Below are 20,853 nucleotides of genomic sequence, written 5' to 3' on the forward strand. Positions count from 1 at the left end.
TTCCCACAGCCTACGAAAGCATTGATCTAATAGAGTTTATCCAATTTGCAGCTATTGTCATTCTAGCTGCTGCAATCAAAATATTAATTAGGGTTTGTAGAATCTTTCAGGCTCAAGTGCCGTGTTCTACTGGAGAAAGTTTTCCTTCCAGACGTTTCGTTCTCGGCTGCGGAGAACATCCTCAGTGGCATTGCAGCCGGAGCAGGCGCTCTGACCAAGAAGATCAGAGCGTAGCCAAGAAAGTCAGAGCGCCTGCCCCGGCCGCAACGCCACTGAAGATGTTCTCCGCAGCTGAGAACGAAACGTCTGGAAGGAAAACTTTCTCCAGTAGAACACGGCACTTGAGCCCGAAAGATTCTACAAACCCTAATGATGTTACCAGCCGTGAAAACCTGAAATCTTTGATAAAATATTAATTAATTCAACAGCACCTTTGTTAAACATTTGGTCTTTCCAATTGTGGTTTAGTTAGGTCTGTGGCTGAACCACAAACCTATATGAACTGGGAGGTTAGTTTGTGAACCAAACTGATTCGTAGGGGTTTGTGCTCTTCATCATTTTCTGCGGAGAGCAGAAAGCAGGTATTTAAATGGCTTAGAGCTGAATCCAAGAAATGTTCCACACGGCTCAACTGTTTAAAAGTGCTTTCTTTGGCAGTGAACCCCAAAGACTGACTCTCCAAGAAATCCCCTTTAAACAGCTGAGCCATGGGAGCAGGCTCAACTATTTAGAGCCCCAAACAGTTGAGCTGCAGGAGCAAGCTACCACCTCAGCTCAGCTGTTTCCAATTTAAACGGCTACCATTCAGATGTTCTGGTGGCTTTTGAGGGAGGAAGAAGGGGATTAAACCCTTGCCTTTTGCTTTCCATGAACCTCCATGAACTGCCTTAAAAGTTCATGGAGGTTTGAGGCTGGTCTGCAGAACCAGCCAAAACTCACCAACAGAGTTTTGTGAGCCAGTTTTTGCCCGTTCCTATTAGCTATTACCTGCTGAACAGGTTTGCCAACCTCCTTAGGCTGGGACTTGAGGTCTTTCAGAATTAGTTTTTTCCCCAGACTTCAGAGATTTCTTCCCCTGGAGAAAATGGTTCTTTTGGGAAGTGGATTATATGGCATTATACTCCACTGAAGTTCTCCTTCTGCCCAAATCTCATAATCCCTATATGTCCTGGAATTTATCAGCCCAGAGTTGGTAATCCTGCCTGTCAATGTTCATTTCAATTTTAAAGAGGTAGTTTTCCAGAATTATGCAGGATTCTAATCTGACAATCACAATGCAACATATAGCAGAACCTATCCAGCTCCCCTAAATTATGGTAGGCTCATGATGTAGAGGGCAAACTTTCAGGTACCAAAACCATTTATTCAGTAGATTCCCACATGGCAAGAACAGTAAAAATAACCAACTATGATCTTTGCTGTGCAATTTGAAAAATAGCAACAATTTAAAAAAAAACATTTTTGTTGGGGAAGGGAAGAGTAGCATAGAGTTACTTTATGTGAGTTTGAAAAAGTGGAGTAAATTGGGGCTCCCTTTTTTATAAAAACAGATGTACAGTAAGTATGCCAGCAAATCTATAGTAATCTAAATCCTACTTGAAAACAACAAACTGTGGATTCAAAGGAACTTCCTTGTAAGTATTTTAAATATCACAGACATAATAGTTATCCAATATTCAAATTAACAGTCATTTTAAAACAAATTTGTAAATTATAAACTCCACAATGCAGTATATGCCACTCCACCCACTATTCGTAATGTGTAGCTTCCAAAGATCTTGCCTTACCATTAAAGCATTTCCACAGGCCTCCAAAGTGCTGAGATTAATGATGAAAATGACCACTGCTGGAAAGGTGTTATTATTTATAAATCCCCGGCAATGGGAATCCCCATGTTTCCCATTTAGAGCTAAATCAGTTTCAGAGTAACCAGAAAAAAGGACAGTGCAAAAATTAATCTTCATAGTAATTGCCTGTACTCCACAATAGACACTGATATCTCGTTCAGCTGCAATAAAAATGAAAAAGAAATGCGTTTAGGAGCCTGCAATTATTTATTAATTTCTAAAACAGTGAAATTGTATATTGACTAATCAAGTACTTGGTGTAGCATACAGAACACAATAAAATGAACAGAGAACTGATTTTAAATGCCATCACAATTTCAAAATTATCCAGAGTGAAAGCAATTCCAAGTGAAACAAACAAATATGTTTTGGGAAGGAATTCCATAAGTAAGCACTACTACAGGGCCAGCCCTAGACTGCCTGGCACCCTAGGCAAGGTCAGGGCTTTTTTTGAGCAGGAACGCACAGGAACACAGTTCCGGCTGGCTTGGCATCAGAGGTTGTGGCCTAAAATGCAAATGAGTTACTGCTGCCCTGGGCAAGGCTAACTTCTGCACCCCTCCCCTGCACTGATAACATCACCAAGTCACATGGGGGGCACCCAATTTGGTGCCCCTAGAAGGCTGGCACCCTAGGCAATCACTTAGTTTTTCTAGTGGCAGGCCCAGCCCTGCATTACTAATGAAGAAAAAAAAACAGACTATACAACCTGAAAGGAATGAAGAGTGAAGCTGATGCTGCAGATTTTAATGTAGAGGAAATATCAGTGAAGGTGTGTCTTCATATATGTAGCAGCTACATGGAAAATTTTAAATTGTACAGCCTGCATTGTGATTTTTCCCCTATTGTACTCTTTTTTAATTCCCTGTAGTTGGTGGGCTGGAACAAGAGGATCTCCTCCATGTTTTTAAGGACATTTACAGGGCAATCCTAAGCAGCGTTACACCCTTTTAAGACCATTGACTTCAAATATGTAATTCAATGTGTAATATTTCCTCAAGGTGTAATGTTTACACATTGTTTCCTCAATGTTTGTAAACACCCTAACCTATCATATACATATTTTGCCAGCCACTCTTAAGTATCCATTGCAGCGGCAAACATGCCATGCAGTGTATGTGAATAAAAGAATAGTAATAAAATATCTTAGTGTACAAAGTGGTCCTTTGAAAGCTCTCAAACAATCCCAAATGATGCAAGATGTGAAATTATTATATGCAAAGAATTTGATAATGCAGCCTTTACACAAATCTCTACCTCTGATAGCATTTGATTTAGAGGTATATTTTGCCCACAGTTATTCCTGCATAACGTAGGATTCAGTTGAAAAAAAATGAGTGAGAATTGCTCTGACCTGGATAGCCCAGGCAAGCCTGATCTCATCAGATCTTGGAAGCTAAGCAGAGTCGACTCTGGCAAGTACTTGTATGGAAACCCCCTTGGAATACCAGTAGCTGGGAGAGCAGGGAAAGACTTTATTCAGCCACCTCTCTTAATATCCTCCATTCTCCCAGTAGGTGTCAGTTACCAGAGGTCACCATGACTTCCAGTTGCACTCACTCACACACACACACACACACACTACAAAAATGTCACACACAAAAAAAAAAGAGTGAGAATTCAGAGCACTCAATTCATTTGGTCCTGGAAGCATAACTAGCAGTTAATAATAGCATTTTAGAATTCTAATCAACAAAGCAAAAGAGGCTATAAAAGGTAGACAGTTCTCGGATAACGTCAGATTAGTACAACAGGAAAAAGTCAAGCATATTGATTGAACCTTAGGAAAAGGATAAAAAGAATCAGCAAATGTCACATTACCATCATAGATACCAGTGACTGTGAGCACCCACATCTATAACTTGATTCTAATTCTATTTACTTGGAAGTAAAAGCTATTGATTTCTTTAGACCTTGCTTCAAAAATGGTGCTTAAGACTGTAGGTTTTGAAATATCCAGCTTGATTCAGCAGGAGACATTCATATGTGTAAGCACTAGGAGCCCTCTTTATGTGTTGTTAACACAGATGCACAGAACTAAGTAACTGCAGTTACACTTGCCAAGTCAGGGAGAGTTGTATGAACAAAGATGTTTACTAAAAATATCATCACAGCTGATTCTTCTGTTAACCAAGGAAGGGTCAAAGATACTTCCTTAACCAAAGAGACTGGAACTTTCTTTCAGATGATACTTCCATGAACCAGGGAAGGGTCAAAGATACTTCCATAACCAAAGAGACTGGAGCTTCCCTTCTGATTTCTAAGGGAGAGGTGTACATGGATACCAGGGTGGACTGGAAAGGAAAAATGACACTGGGAAAGGGCTCTGGGTTGGAGAAGGTCATTGCCCTCTCTGACCTTCTCCAACCGAGCCCTCTCAAAGAAGGAAGGGAGAGGTAGCCTGACTCCTGCCCCCAACTCCCCTTTGCCATCTAAAGCTTGGGCAAGCCAGGCACAGCCCTTCTGACCTGCCCCAGTGGCCATTATTGTCAGTCCACCTCAATGGATATTGTATGCCCAGCAGCAGAAGCACTGTACTCTTTGAGTGCTATTGCTTTCTTTGGGGTAACAACATTTTGCCAGTACAGACTCCAGAGTTTTCTAAATATTCTCTAGAATGGCCATCACATCAGATGTTCAGTCTGTTTTTTCTGTAGCCCATGAGTCAGAGAAATTTAGGCACATGCAAGGGCTCCTGCATATGGTCAGGAAGTCTTTGACTTCTATCCATTAGACTTATGTTCCAATTTCTGCATTTTAATGGATACCTTTTAAAGTTTCAGAAGTAATTTACTGAGTGGTAGAGGTGGTTTTAAGTCAATGCCTCCTGTACTTGCAGACAACTTTCATAGTTCTCTGCACAACAGCCATAGTTTGTATGTATTCAGGTTCAATGGTTATTAAATGTCTCACAAATATGTATTTTCACTAATTAACTAGTTAATAAAACATATAGTTTCACTAAATTTTAGTATACTCTGAACAGTGCAAATGCTAAAAGGAAAGATTACTGGAAGGATTTTTTACTGTATTGAAATCCTGGAAATGTACAAAAATTATACCCCACCTCATCAGGACCACCAAGGCAGTTTACATTGTTGTTTTTTAATTAAACCATTAAAATGGGACAGATAAGTCTCCCTAAGGAGAGTTCCGCAGATGTGGTACCATTACCAAGACGGCTGTCTCCTGAGTTTCCACCCACCTGATATCAGAAGTAAGGTTCTCAGTCTCCCACTGGGGGCAGGGGTTCCCCCAATTTTGAGGCCTCCAACCCGCTGCCATTGAACCGGCCAACAGGGAAACCCCACCCCCAAAGAGCACTGGAACACCACAATGTGTCTGGCATGATGATGTCACCCAAATGTAAAATTATTGCACTAGGCAGATTGAGGGGGGACACTTTAGCATTTAGAAAAAAATTCTATGATAATCATAGAGTTTTTTCCAAACACTAGGGCATCCCGCCGCAACATGCCCTCCACAGTAACCGCATTTCTGGGTGATGTCATTGTGCCACTCACACAGAGCACATGTGAAGAAATCTCCCACCCTGCTGTCGCCAAGAGCTGACAACCCTAGTCAGAAGGCAGGGCACCTCAAGCAGGGCCAAGGAAGATGACTGGAGCAGTTGGATAGGGCCACAGAGGGCAAGCAGTCCTTCAAGTATCATAGTCCCAAGTCATATGGCACAAATTCTGCCCAGAAATAGATTGGAAATCAATGTAAGTGAGCCAAGACGGGAATGATATGGTCCCTAAGACCCATTCAGTCAACATCCTGGCTACAGCATTCTGCACCAACTGAAGTTTCTGAAGACTTTTCAAGGCCAGACCCATGTAGATCACATGGCAATAATCTAACCAGGGCATGCACCACAATAGCCAGATCTTTTCTTTCCAGAACAGGCTGCAACTGGCTAACCTGTCAGGTTTAAGCTTCTATCTGTTAGACCAAATCCACTTCAAAACTGCCTTCAAGCACTGATTCAGGAATTCTATGACCTCCCTGGAATCAGTTGTAAGTACAAGACAGAGCTGAGTATCATCAGCATATCAGTGATAACCCAGCCCAAATTTTTGGATGACCTCCTTCAGCAGTTTCATGAAGATTTTGAAAAGCACAGAGAACAAGATGGTGCATTATGAGATCCCACAGCCCAAAGGCCAAGGGGCTTAGCAGCTATCCCCCAACACCACTTTCTGAAACCTACCCTCCAGTTAAGACTAGAATCTAAACTGCACCTCTCAGTCCGAGCCTGGAATAGTGGTCCAGAACGATACCATGATCAATGGCATCACAAGTCATCAAGAGGCCAAGGAAGGTCAACCACATCCCAGATATTTATGTAACAAACAGAACAAATGCTTCATAATTAAGAAAAAGATAACACTATTCCATCACTGTTAGGTAGAGTAAATATTGTTGAACACAGTAAAGCCTTTGTTAATACTTTACAGTTTGTGATTTTTCTTTGTGTGTCACTGTGTAGTTTATTCATTTAAATAACAAGGAATGTATTAGATCTTCTTAATGATTTAACCTTTTTAAAGACATAGGAAGAGAGCTGGAAAGTACCTCCAGGGTCATCTAGTCCAACCCCCTGCACAATGCAGAAAAAGTGTTATTTGTTGCCACAAAGACTGTCTGGGTGAATTGTTGTGCCCTTCTGACAACATGAGATTGGAAGAGCTAATGCAAACATTATGGTTTTATATGTTTTATGGAATTGATTGTTTTTATGATACTGTAAGCCGCCCTGAGTCCGCTTGCGGAGAGGGCGGGATATAAATGCAAAGTAATAAATAAATAAATAATAAACACATAGCTCTTCCACATACTTCAAGGAATGACAAGGGGCTCTAGGTCAACAAGGGTGTCAAAGACTAATAGATTTTGGCACTTCAAAGACTAATAGATTTATTGAAGCCAGTGCTTCCTGTGAGAACAAAAACAAAAATCCATTCTTAAAATAACATGAGGAGGGGCTATGGCTCAGTGATGCAGTACATGTTTGTGTACAGAAGGTTCCAGGATCATTCCCTGGCATCAGTGGTCAAAAATAAACAAGATAATAACTGGATCAGAAAGTGCCTGCCTGAGACCTTGACAAGCCACAGCTAACTGGAGTAGCTAGTACTGTGAAAGACCGATAGTCTGATTCAACAAGGCATCTTCATGCACTCATGAGTAACACCCAGAAACAATATAAACACACATGCCACAATGTGAATAGCTAGTACTATTATCATCACTTACTAGGAACCAAAACATAAGATATCATATACTAGCCATCTAAAAACATTTAGAGTACAATCCTAAAGCAAATTACACCCTTCTAAAACCACTGAAGGTTTAGGAGTAGACTCTGATTAAGATTGCACTATCAATATATGTACAGATATTTATTTGGTGTAGAGCCAGTTTGGTGTAGTGGTTAAGTGTGTGGACTCTTATCTGGGAGAACCAGGTTTGATTCCCCACTCCTCCACTTGCAGCTTGGGTCAGCCATAGCTCTTGTAGGAGTTGTCCTTGAAAGAGCAGCTGCTGTAAGAGCTCTCTCAGTCTCACCTACCTCACAGGGTGTCTGTTGTGGGGGAAGAAGATAAGGAGATTGTGACTGCTCTGAGACTCTGAGATTCAGAGTACAGGGCGGGATATAAATTCAATATCATCATCATTTATTTTTTATTTGACTTCTAGCCCACCCACTCTCCCCTGTACAGTTGGCTCAGGTAGTTTACAACATACACAAACAAGATTTACATTCAACATTACTGAAATATTATTAAAGTATTAGATGGTGCATGATTAATGAGTCCCAAGAGACTCTAATTATGTACACCTGAAGATGAAATAATGCAAAGCAAGTGGGAGGATTAGGGAGTCCTTCACAATAGAATAAAGCTGGGCAGAGAAGGCCAATTTAGATGGATCACCACCACCTCAACTATAGGCCTGGCAGAACATCTCTATTTTACAGACCCTGTGAACTGTAGTAAATCCTACAGTGCCTGGAACTCACCTGGGAGAGTGCTTTACCAGGCCAGCACCAGAGCTAGGGTTGCCAGCCTCCAGGCAGGGCCTGGAGATCCCCTGCTTTTATAACTTATCTCCAGCTGGCAGAAATCAGTTCCCCTGTAGAAAATGGCTGCTTTGAAGGCTGGTCTCTATGGCATTGTACCATGCTGAGGCCTTTCCCTCCCCAAACCTCACCTTCTCCAGGATCCCCTCCCAAAGTCTCCAGGTATTTTGCAGCATAGACCTGGCACCCTAACCAGAGCCAAAAAGGCTCTAGCTCTGGTTGAGGCTGAGCAGACATCTTTTGGGTCAGGGATCACCAACTGATGATGGTCAGAGGAGCAGCTGTTTGAGGGACATATCAGGAAAGAAAGTCCTATAGATATGTTGATTTCAGCCCACAAAGCGCTTTGAATGTTAAAATCAGAACCTTGAACTTTATCCAGAATTCAACTGAAAGCCAGTGCAGCTGACACAGTACTAGATGTAGGTGACGACATGAGGACATACAATGCTGTGTTCTGGACTAGTCGCATTTTATGGGTCAATCTCAAGGGTAGAGCGAGTTACAGTAATTCAGTCTGGAGGTAACCTTTTGTAATGAAGTTCTCTCTTAAAGGGTATTATGGCTTTTAAAAATCTAATTATATATGTGTGTGTGTGTGTGTGTGTGTGTGGTGGTTTTGATTTCTGGGCTGCTTGCCATTTTTTATTCTTCCAGCAGTGTTTTGGTTATGTGTGACCTTGGAAGGAGTTGTTCTAATCTCCTTCTAATTAATGGTCACTCTCAGCTGCACTAGGAAAGTCAGCTTGGGTTGATTGGTTCTTCCGGGATGCCCATTTTTGGTTTGTCATTAGCCAGCTGAGGGGGATTTATACTGTTTCCCAAAACCGCTTTTTTACTATTGTCTTCTTGGCAAAAAGCCATCCTGCTTACCGGCTGGTGATTATGGTAAGTCATATTAGTTAGTTATATTTTATAGCTGAGGGGAGTGTAGGTTGTTACACCTTTACATGGATCTCTGTAGCTAAGTCATGAGGAGAGAGATAGGGAACCAGCAGCCTGAACTGCTGAAGGTGGAAAAATACAGATCTGGCAACTGCTGTGACCTGGACCACCATTGAGAGTGATGAATCCAAGATCACACCCCAAACACCTCACCATCAGTGCAGGTGTTAACTATACTCTATTGAGGAATGGGAGTTGGATCCCCATCCCCTTCACCCAGTGACCCACGTATACGACCTCTGTCTTTGTTGGATTTAATTTCAGTGAGCAGAATTAGGATTGTTCCTCCTTGATCGTCCTTGAAAGAGCAGCTGCTGTGAGAGCCCTCTCAGCCCCACTCACCTCACAGGGTGTCTGTTGTGGGGGGAGAAGATATTTATGTGAAGAAGTCCCAGAAGAGCTCAGAGCAAAGAAAAAGAAGAAACTGCAGAAGAAACAAGCTACACATATATATTAAGCCAAAAAAGATAGAGAAAGATCTTTGTGGGATCTGGTGAGTTTCATCTTACATCATGGGAGAGTATTTACAAGATCACTGGGAGTCATGTTGTGGAGGCTTTTACCTCAGTAACATCATTGCATATTAGCCCTAGGGTTGCCAATACTGGGTTGGGAAATAACTGGAGATTTGGAGATGACGCATTTGGAGAGCAGGGTTTGGAATGGGGAAGGCTCTCAGCAGGTATAATGCTATAGAGGCTGCACTCCTAAGCAGCCATTTTTTCCTGGTCTCTGTAGTCTTGGGATAAATTGTAATTCCAGGAAATCTCCACCTGAGGTTGGAAACTCTAAAAACTGGGAAATTTTCTAAAAAAAGTAGAATGTTGATTACATGAGAAAGAAAAAATATAGGAGACAGGTGGGGCTTTGTTCTGCAGGAGAGTTAAGGACATGAGAGTTAAGCTGCTGAAGCCCAAGGAAGCAAAGGTGAAGATGTGGGAAGTGCCCAAACAGGCCTCCAAACAGGCACAGACCAGCACCACAATGGAAAGGGTTGCAGTAGGGTTGCCTGCCTCCTGCCCTCAGCTGATGTTTTCTGCCACCACTCTAGGGTTGCCAATCCCCAGGTGGGGGCAGGAGATCCCCCGGTTTGGAGACCCTCCCCCCGCTTCAGGGTCATCAGAAAGCAGGGGAAGGGGAGGGAAATGTCTGCTGGGAACTCTATTATTCCCTATAGAGATTTATTCCCATAGAAAATAATGGAGAATTGATCTACGGGTACCTGGGGCTCTGGGGGGGGGCTGTTTTGGGGGGTAGAGGCACAAAATTTTCAGTATAGCATCTAGTGCCTCTCCCCAAAATACTCCCCAAGTTTCAAAAAGATTGGACCAGGGGGTCCAATTCTATGAGCCCCAAAAAAAGGTGCCCCTATCCTTCATTATTTCCTATGGAAGGAAGGAATTGAAAAGGTGTGCCATCCCTTTAAATGTGATGGCCCGAACTTTAGAGTTCAATTATGCTTGTCACAGCCTTGATCTTGGCTCCACCCTCAAAGTCTCCTGGCTCCACCCCTAAAGTACCCAGATATTTCTTGAATTGTACTTGGCAACCCTACACCACTCTGAGATGCATTTTTAAAATTGCCATTAGCCAGCAGCATGATATCAGTTCTGGGATGTGATGCCCCATCTGTCTAGGAATTGTCCAAAACTCTAAGGTAAAACTCTATGGTAAAACCATAATGTTTTACCATAGAATTTTAGACAATTCCTAGACAGATGGGGCATCACTTCTGGGTTTTCCTGGAAGTAATTTCACACTATCAGCTGACAGCTACCACCCCATGTCCCACGCCACCCAGTCTCCTGTTGGTATCCTGACTGGGTCTGGCAGCTCTATGCCATAGAGATATAAAGGATCAATTTCATAGATTGAGTAACCAGGCCAAATGTTAGATGCATGTCTTTCATCATGCATTAACAGCCCAAAGGAGTTTTCCTGTTCTCTGATAATTATAATCCAAAGGTTGCAGCTTTGCAGAATAAATAGCCTATAAGTATTGGGAAATTCCCAAGCATGCTATGAGTAGCACTACTACTAATTTGAAGATAAAAATTTAATTGCCAGTATTATTACCCCTTTTATTGAATCAATAAAGTTGTAGAAGCATGATTGAGCTATATTTTTGTGATGCATTAAATCACAAGCAGAAATATTAACTGAAATCTAGAATCAGCATTATTTTTATAGCCTTTGTGCATAATCAAGAACATAATCCACAGTAGCCAACAAGTTACTAAGGACTTTGTGAGGCTAGCCATTAGAATAATGATCCAGTCACTTCAAAATAAGGATTTGGAATTATTTATGTGCAATAAATTGCATTTTTGAAAAAGACTTCAGAACAGAAGCAAGTTTTGAAGGTAATTTCTGTTGTGCAGATAAAATATGCATGTAGAAATAGCCATACACTTCTAGAACTGTAAGGAAAATGTCTCACAGAGTTTCTTTCTTAATGTGAGTTTAAGATGTTTGCTGTATTTTTACATAATCATTGGAGCTATTTCTAAGAAAACTAATTGAATGTCTGATATATAAGCATAATTGAGCAAGCATAAACCGGTGCCCAATCCAACACTGTTCCAGTTAATCAACTTAATTATACAATGCAAAGTTGACTATGAAGTTCATAAGTCTGGCCATTTTAACTGAATAAAACATGAACATATTGCATGAGGAGTGAAAAAGCTTTCTCTAGCCCTCATCTACTCCTCTGAGGAGCTCTTTGTTTATTCTCAAAATCTCAATCACCACACAAGTAGGGAGGATGCTCGAAGGATGAATGGGGTGAGGAACATCATGTCTCCAAACTTATGACATAACTGATTCTCAAGTATACTCTTTGTTTACTCTACTTCTAGTAAAAGTGACACTATGCATTCCAAAAAGAAACAGGGTTCAGTATGCAATGTCCATTGAAGTTACTGAAGTTCCCTTCCCTTAAAGGAAGGGAAAATGTACAATAAAAGCAAGATATAAATGTCATATGAGGCACGTGTATTGTATTAATATTAGTTTATTGAACAATTTCTGTGTTGTACTTCAGAACTGATCGGCTATTTAACTCACAAGGAAAGTTCCTAGTGGACCACTGTCCTGCTGGCAGCCAGGAGCAAGCAGAGCCAAGTCCACCCTTCTGGGGCTGCTCAGCCATTCCTCACCATTTTAACTTCCCTGTCCACTCCTGCTGCACTTTCTCCCACAAAAGTCTTTAAAAGCTTCCCTAAATAAACTCTGCTTTACACTTCCTCCCAAAAAGGTCAGTGAGACTTTCCCCTTCCCATGCTTAAAAATTCTTAGTCTGGGGAAAGTGAGTTCTGGTACTAGCCAAGAAAGCAATTTTGTATTGCATGGCCTACAAGCTGGACTTAGATGTGACTTTTTATAAACATAGTGGAGCCACTGTTTCATTGGAATTTTGTTCTCTTCAAGGCTATGTTTGCTAAAGAAATGGGAGAAAACATTTTGCTTGCAATCTCTGGCATATAGGCACACAGAGCTGAAAACTGGGGAGAATAGAGACCACTGCTATACCAGCTCCCCCTGCCCCAGTAGCAGCCAGTGCTGTAGCTTCCTAAGGTGAGGTAAGCAATTTGCTGGATCATACCAGTATCTGGCCAGGCAGATTGCTGGACAGCAGTTACCAGAACTTCATACTTATAATTTGGCCACAGATAGGAGCCAGGATTGGGGCTCTGATACTGGGAAAGGTAGTGAGAACTCTTTGCCTCCAAGTAATTTCCCCAGTCAGATAGTTCCATCTGCCAGACTACTTTAAGCCACAGGAGGAAAAGAGAAGCTTAACACCACTACCAGCCTTGTATTGCTGGCCCATCACCCTCTGTCCTGCAGTCTTGCATAGACAAAAAACATGAGTTCAATGAAGCCTTGACAAGCTGCCACAGAGGTCAGCTTGGTAAATCATAACCCCCTAAGCTGTGCCAGCCCCTTTTAGATGAAGAGGACGGAGGGGGGAGAGGGAGAGAGAGGGGGGGGAGAGAAAGTGTGTGCGCTCAAATGGAATGTTCATAGTTCTGTGCACAGTGAATGTTTATGGTGATGATCAATAAGCCATGTTGGTTAACAGCCACTGATTGTCTTCTCTTTCATTAACTTGTTACTAAGCCACAGAGGAAACATATTTCTGTACTGCTGGAATGAAAATTGCCTCTAAAAAGATCATTGCTGATAACAATATGCATCTTTACTAAGTAAACTATCTGAATATACATCCTGTGGGCAACAAATTAGTGCACTGAATTCACCCTTTGCAAATGAAATTCTTTTGTTATTATTGGTAGCTACATCTGCATATGGCAGGGCTGATAGTACTATGTTATTTCATCCACCATTGGTTGGTTAATGAGAACTTCTTTCTCCCCATGCTTCATTTACTTTAAAGATCTGTAGTGGTTACAAATAAGCATCTTTTGAAAACAAGATAACGAAAGACTTAACAATTAATATGTTGCAATTAACACTTACCAGGAAACCTGCTGTGTAGGTTGGCATCACAGTTGTATCCATTGAACTGTGCAGTCACTGAGAGCACCTTTACAGTCAGTAGGATCAACAGCCATACTTGTTCCATTGCAAAACCTAGTAAAACATTTGGCAATTATTCTGTGTGTTTGTTTATGCATTAGAGATTCTTATGGCAGAAATATCATGTAATTGGATCAGAAGTCTGGGAGAAGGTTGACCAATCTTAGCCTAATTTTAAAGCAACAGCCTTTCTCTGCAGACAAAAGACTGATCAGCAGAAAATTCATGTCACAAAACAGAAATCACTTACAGAGTATGTGTCTAATTATGCCTATGCTTTCTGCCAACATAAGAAAGCAATATTTTCAGTTCTCCTGGATTTATTTCACAGTAATTTTTGTGCACTGATTCTGGCCAAGGTGAATTTGGTGGATGCCATCACTTCCAAAGTTCTCTACTGAATTATTAAACTCAAACTGCACATTACATAGATCTCTATGTTATCAGGATTTTTTTTTCTCAATGGGTGCATGTTTGTTCAGACAGAGTTCTGCTTGTATCATATGAACTGTTTAACAGCAATTTTGGATTATATGATAAGGAACCAGACTTCTCATCTCCACTCTGCTGTATTGGACTAAATCATTTGGCAATAATTACTCTGTTTTTAAGCTTTATATATAATATAAAATTTTATTAAAGTTTTTGTACAATTGAATAAAAAAGAAAGGATTAAAGTGCAATCTTCAGTAGGTTTACTCAGAATCCTACTTTCCAATAAACTGTTCTTATGATTGGATTATTAGACTTTGTATTTACATAAACCAAGACAATACAAATTTCAGGATTCTCTACCTGTAAATCTAAGAATGACACTTCTATAACCATTATTCTACGTTCATCTGATTTGTAGGTAAAGGTAGGTGCAATATTCAGCAGAAGAAAGAGAAGTTCTGCAACTGTATCTATTCTTTTTTTAGTATATGTAGATTTTATGTGGTGTGGTAGCTTTTGTCATAATGCAGCTCTTTTAGAGCACTACAACTCTAATCAAACAACAGGCACTATATTTTTTTATTACTACATTTGGGCGCTAGATGTGTTAGCAGCCATTGTTCATAGAAAAAATACCTTTCCATTTACTCGGCTGCATCCACTGATCATTGCAAAACAAAATATATTGCATTTTGACTATATACAATTCCCTTGCTCATGCTTTCAGATTTAAGAATAAATTGCATGCAGACAATTGAACTAGAAACAGCAACTTTATTTATTTCTGTTATTGATTCATTATGTTACTGGTACTACAGATAGAAATATGGGAGATCCTAAACATAGATCTTCATGTTGTGTGTTTCACCCTAAGACTTGGCAATATTGAATAAATACACTCATTTGAAAAATGAGATGCTTCAACTCAGAGACATATTTGAATAAACTGTTGTTTTATAAACATAAAGTGTAATTTAGATATTAATCTTAACAAGATTATTAGATTATGTTACTGGTTTATCTGCTGGTGCCAAAGTGATCACCACAAAAGCTATGTTGTGACTAATGGGACCTGCATGGATAATAGCTATGTATGGTAGGAACTGTAATGAGAAATGTGAGATTGAACAAAAAAACTGGCTGGAGCCAACCCACTGTTTTGATCTTTTGTCGCTGCTTTGGTTTTGGCTGTGTAAAGTACTGAGAAACTTTCATCTTTGGAATAGTTAATGGAATGATTGATTGTCTTAAATAGTCAGTACACATAAATTAAGTACTTCATAGAAAGTTTACTAAATTTACTAAAATTCCTTTGTATATTCTAAAGAGGTCTTTCTTATCCAATAAAAAAACAGCAACAAGGAACTAAATCCCATTTAATAGGAATTGTTGCCCATCAAGTACAGCTAGAAGTGTGGTCTTCTGTGATTTCATTCTAATCCCTTCCCAGAAACTTTCCACATAAGACTGTATTTGGCCAAGGAGGTGTGTATTGAAGTTTATGCCCAGCATTAACAGTTATTTGGTTGAGCCTAACACTATTTTATAGCTACCATGTTGGCATAATGTAAACAATGGCTAAACATATATAAAAAAAGGTAAAGGTAGTCCCCTGTGCTGGTTAAAAAATTTTCTTCAGGCTTACCCTAATTAGCTTTTTTTAGTAGTACAGCAAGACAAAGGAGATGATCTGGGCAGTCCTGCTGTTCAAAACCCCCTTGCTAAAGCACAGCATGAGGATTTTTTGTAGGTCAGCTATACAGTCGCATTTTTAAATGCACAAATCCTGAGCAGGTTCCATCCCCAACCACTCCACTTAAAACTATCAAATAGTGAAGTCTGCAATAATCTCTGCATGAGTCTATGGACATCCTATCAGTTGACATAAAAAATAATAATATGCTAGATGGTCCAGGGGTCTGTCTCAGTATGAAGTACGGTCATATGATATACATATGTATATATTATTATTGTTATTCTCCAGCTATCCCCAGCCATATGGACAGGTGCAACTGAAATAATTCATTTTGTTTTAATTATCTATGTTTTTAAAGTGAACAAAATAGAAATAACGGAGGCTGGTAGCTATTAGTATAAACACACTTTGTTGCTTCAGACCCATCCTGGTTTATTTTCTTCAGCAAAAGAAATAACCTGAATGCAATGTACAATTTGGTTGCAGCCTTATCTAATCCACAAATGTTATATATACCTTTTGGTTATAGGAATGTTAATATTTCTTGAAGTCAGCATCCAAATGCTATTAGGTTTTGACCTCTTTAAATTCACCGTGTTCTGCAGTTTTTACTGAAAACAGCCCAATTGATGGTGAAATGGAAAAATGATTAGTTTACAGAAATGCCATTTCCCTTTATTTTGAATCTCACTCAATAATCATGTTGGACTCAAAAATGTTGAAATCATCCTAGAAACAATTCTGAAAATATTCCTGGTAGAGCTGAGGAGGAGGAGGGGGAGAAGAAGATTATTAGGAATAATATATTCCAGGGGTGGCCAATGGTAGCTCTCCAGATGTTTTTTGCCTACAACTCCCATCAGCCCCAGTCATTGGCCATTCTGGCTGGGGCTGATGGGAGTTGTAGGCAAAAAACATCTGGAGAGCTACCGTTGGCCACCCCTGATATATTCTTTTATCTTGGGTAAGAGCTAGAAAAAGTCTATACATCCGTTTTCCCTCTGCTTAAATGAAAGCCTTCTCAAAATACATTTAAGTACTAAAGTTCCTATGTTATCCTGGATCATATCAGTAAATCAAAGGGCTTTTATTTCCAATTCAAATAATTTCTCATGTATATACGGTCAGCTTAAAGAAACAAACCCAAAAGAATGGTGCGCAGCTGTTTTTGTAATATGAGACAATTCTTACAATCATTGAAATCAAGTCCTTCAATTGCAATGAAATCCTGCTCAATAATATCATCTATCAAAATTTCCCCCTTGCATCTGTCAGTGCATTGATTGTATGAACTTGCAAACAGACTACATAAACTGAGTAAGATTGTCTGTCTCTTGGATGACAATGTTTACTGTGTTTGATTTGCATCAACTCTCTGAAAAGACAATTTCTCATGTCCTCCTTCTACGAAAACAGCAAGCTAGTGAGGGGCTGGGTTTCAACAAATTTAGTCCAGGGTGAAAAACTAACACTTCCTCTCACACTGGATTTCTGTCACAAGTTGTATTTCACCTTGTTCATCATTAGCTCCCAATAGCTCAACCACTGTTACCTATAATCCATACTTCCTGATAAGTGACATGAAGGAAACATTTAAAAATTACACAATATTTGATGCTTACCAAAAATATATCGGAACATTTTAAGTAGCTGTCATGAAACATACTTACCCAAATCCCTTGGAATGGTTGACTCAGCTGTACTCCATGTATCCTGTACTGTCATATGTAATCAAGTGTTTAACATCACTGCCCAGCAAAACTTTTCGAGAAATACTTCAGTTACTCAGAAGACGCAAGAGATGCTCACTATGGAAATTCTTTTTTTTTTTACAGTATGCTTGGATTTTAGATAGGAAAAGCTGCCAGTTCTCAAAATGCTTCACAAGTCTGTTCATCACCAGACTGAAACCTAAGTAGGTTCTTTATGATAGTTTTTTCAGTCCTGAGTCTTTGTGTGAGTGTGTGTGTCTGTGTGTGTGTGCTTTTGATCTCCAACTTTCCAGGATACAAATATTTCAAGAGGTCCGTGTGGGGTGAGCAAGCACTCTGGAGATATTATTCTGTCATCAGCTCATTGAGAGAAAATCTTGTCTGCAAGAGAGAGAGAGAGAGAGGAAAGAGTCAAGCATGGAGATAGTATCAATAGCTAACCTGCAAGGTTATCAGTATCCTGTTGTGTTTGTGAGAAATTTCTAACCCTTTTCAATTGGTCCATGCTCAGAAGAAAGAAACATTTCATATTGAGATAAAATGTGATGTGAGATGTCACCATGAATGTGGATGTCATCAACAAGGTATCTATACATACAACGCCAAATGAACTCCATGAAAAGATTCAACAGCTAGAAACCAAACCTTGAATTGTAAGCTCCACTGATGCATCTTTACAATCTTTTGTTAGTTAATCTCTGCACTGTGGTTCTAAATTGTAGAGGATTAAAGGTTTCAATCTCTCTATTAAGGAATGAGCCAATATGGCTATTTTTGTTTTTTTAATGGCATGTGTTGTTTCACTCTGTCTTTTTTTGTTGCTATCAATGAGGATTCTGTTGTTTCTTTTATGACATTTTAATACTACTTTTACATTGTTGTAAATGTAAACACCATTTTAGGCCATGAATATGCAATTGTTGCGAAGATACTACTGAAAATGCTTACCTTTCTGTCAGAAAAATCTGGTGCAAGAAGACATGTGATTGGAACTTCTAATCAACTCTGTTAACAGCACAGAGATTTCTCATGGACCATGGCACAAGAAACAATGAGTGAATGGAAGACTCTATACATTGGAGGAAACCTCTGCCATTATTAGAACAGAAATGTATGCTCTGACCCAATAATACTGCAAAGATGAAGGCTTGTTGGTTCAATTCTCACAATAGAGAATCAAAATTAAAACAGAATATTCAAATCAAACCAGCAAAACTCAGTCTCACACCTGGGGTCCACATATATGGAAACTAGGGTGGCCAGACCGTCCCGGTCACCCGGGAATGTCCCACTTCTGGGTCCTAATTCCCGCCTCCCGACCTGCCTATACCGGGACCATTACAAGTCCCGGTTTAGCCAGCGAGAGGAGCTGGGCATGGGCGGGGCCAGGAAGCGGGGGGAGGCTGCGGTGCTGCCTCTTCTCCGTAGCTGCTCCACTGAGATGGGCTCAGCCTGAGCCCATCTTGGAGGAGCAGCTGCGGAGAAGCGTGGCAAGCCCCGAATCTGGGTCCTTCTAGGACCCTGAGCAGCAATGCTGGAGGAGCAGGAGCAGGCCGGACTTGCGCCCCGCCCCTCCACTCCCTGCAGGGGCAAAGGCGGCATGCGTGGGCCTGCTTCACTTCTCCGCCCGGCCCCTCTGCTGTGGGGGCGGCAAGGGACATGCTGGGCCGGCCTCGGAGGAGAAGGAGGCGGCCGGAGGAGGAGGAGGCGGCATGGCTGCGGCGGAGGCGCGCTGGCCTTCCAAGCCAAGGACTTGGTAAGTCCGGGGGTGATGCGGAAGGTGGGAGGGGAGCTGTGCTGCGCTGGTAGCCGAGGGAGAGGCCCTCCTCGCCTTCCCTGCTGGCCCTAGGCTTCCCAACACCCCCCCCCTTCATCCCCCGGTGGGTCTCCAGAAATCAGGAAGCGGGGGGGGGGGGCTGGAGGGGGGGAGAACATACCTGTAGGTGTAGCAGTTTGTAAAATGCCTGCCCCTTTAAGGCTGGCCTGGGCAGGAAGGAGGAAACAGGAAGGGCTTCGGAGAACGGCCCCTCCCTTTCTTTGCTTTCGTTTTCACAGCAGGCAGAGGGAAGAAGACCAAGTGCGGTAGGTGTTTGTGTGTGTGTGCGTGAGAGAGGGAGGGGGCCCGGGGCAAGGAGGGGTGATTCCTTGGTATGGAGGCCCTTCCCCCCCTTTAGAAAGCGTGTGTGTGTGGGGGGGGGAGGGAAATGTCTACTAGGCACTCTATTATTCCCTATGGAGAACAATTCCCATAGGGAATAATGGGGGATTGATCCGTGCGTATTGGGGGCTCTGGGGGGGCTATTTTTTGAGGTAGAGGCACCAAATTTTTAGTATAGCATCTAGTGCCTCTCCCCAAAATACCCCCCAAGTTTCAAAACGATTGGACCAGAGGGTCCAATTCTATGAGCCCCAAAAATGGTGCCCCTATCCTTAATTATTTCCTATGGAAGAAAGGCATTTTAAAAGGTGAGCTGTCCCTTTAAATGTGATGGCCAGAACTCCCTTGGAGTTCAATTATGCTTGTCACATCCTTGTTCTTGGCTCCACCCCCAATGTCTCCTGGTTCCACCCCCAAAGTCTCCTGGCTCCGCCCCCAAAGTCCCCAGATTTTTCTTCAATTGGACTTGGCAACCCTAGCTGGCCCGGCCTCCACAGGGTTTAAACTGGCACTGATATGAACTTTGGAACTGTACTCAGATCAGCTCTGATGCCTAGAAACTACCTCTGTGTGCTTGCTGTGTAATAGCACTCAGGATAGTCCTCTTCAAGCTTCAACATCCAAATTTCCAGGAATTTCCAACCCAGAGTTGGTAACCCTAGCTCTATCACAGATTTAGGAGGTCTTTGATTGCTGATTTAGGAGGTCTTTGATTGCTGGGGAGGGGGTCAGTAGTAGGAAGTACCCATACAGGGAGCACATACATTGAAGGTGGAGGTATTGTGACTCAATTCACACCCTACATTTTTTATAAACATGGCACTTAGGTATGCATTTTGCAGGGACAAATGTAGTCATATTCTAATATGTTAAATGTGCCTATTTGCAGTGTTTGGTTTAGCATTCCTTGTTAACTGAACTTTCCAGCACTTATGGTAGATGCATTTCTCTGATGCATAAAATACATATATGTTAGACAATAATTTACATGGAATTTCCATCTCATTATAAAACATTGGGTGTAATTTTGCATAACTAAAGGTAATGGATTGGGCATGCAATAAAAATCCCAGTTTTATTTGATCATTACTTAAGTCCTTTCTTTCATATTTGCATAGTGGCATGATAAGAGTTATAATTTGCTTTGTTTTAATTTAGTGTCAATAAAATTGATTCAGACATCTGTTTCCAAAACAGAAAAAAGTGTTGTTTTTCCAACATGAATTTTTAAAGTAAAAGATTGCCTGCTTCTTTTAAATTTTGCCCCAGAGGTTTTACTTTAAGAGCATATTCCTACAGCTGCAAACCTGGTAGAAATTTGCAAAGTCCCATCCACTCCAATTATCTAATTAACATTGACCAGAGTTTTAATATTGCTGCTTGGTAATTCCATTGGCCATTCCATCTAAGAATTGTACACAAATTTTAAG

At 41.0% G+C, this 20,853-nt stretch overlaps 1 protein-coding gene across 1 annotated transcript in view; it reads right to left on the reverse strand.

Moving 5' to 3' along the window:
• ZPLD1 (zona pellucida like domain containing 1) overlaps positions 1 to 17,371 on the reverse strand; it is a 52,563-nt gene extending 35,192 nt beyond the window's left edge. Inside the window, exons 1-3 of the mRNA XM_060235159.1 lie at positions 17,224 to 17,371; positions 13,363 to 13,476; positions 1,788 to 2,008 (exon numbers count right to left, since the gene is read on the reverse strand). Of these exons, the coding sequence (XP_060091142.1) occupies positions 1,788 to 2,008; positions 13,363 to 13,476; positions 17,224 to 17,278 (390 nt within the window). The 5' untranslated portion in view covers positions 17,279 to 17,371. The remainder of the gene's footprint in view (positions 1 to 1,787; positions 2,009 to 13,362; positions 13,477 to 17,223) is intronic.
• Positions 17,372 to 20,853: the final 3,482 nt, after the last annotated feature.

This window comes from Heteronotia binoei, chromosome 3 (assembly GCF_032191835.1).
Source record: "Heteronotia binoei isolate CCM8104 ecotype False Entrance Well chromosome 3, APGP_CSIRO_Hbin_v1, whole genome shotgun sequence".
In the NCBI taxonomy this organism is placed as follows: domain Eukaryota; kingdom Metazoa; phylum Chordata; class Lepidosauria; order Squamata; family Gekkonidae; genus Heteronotia; species Heteronotia binoei.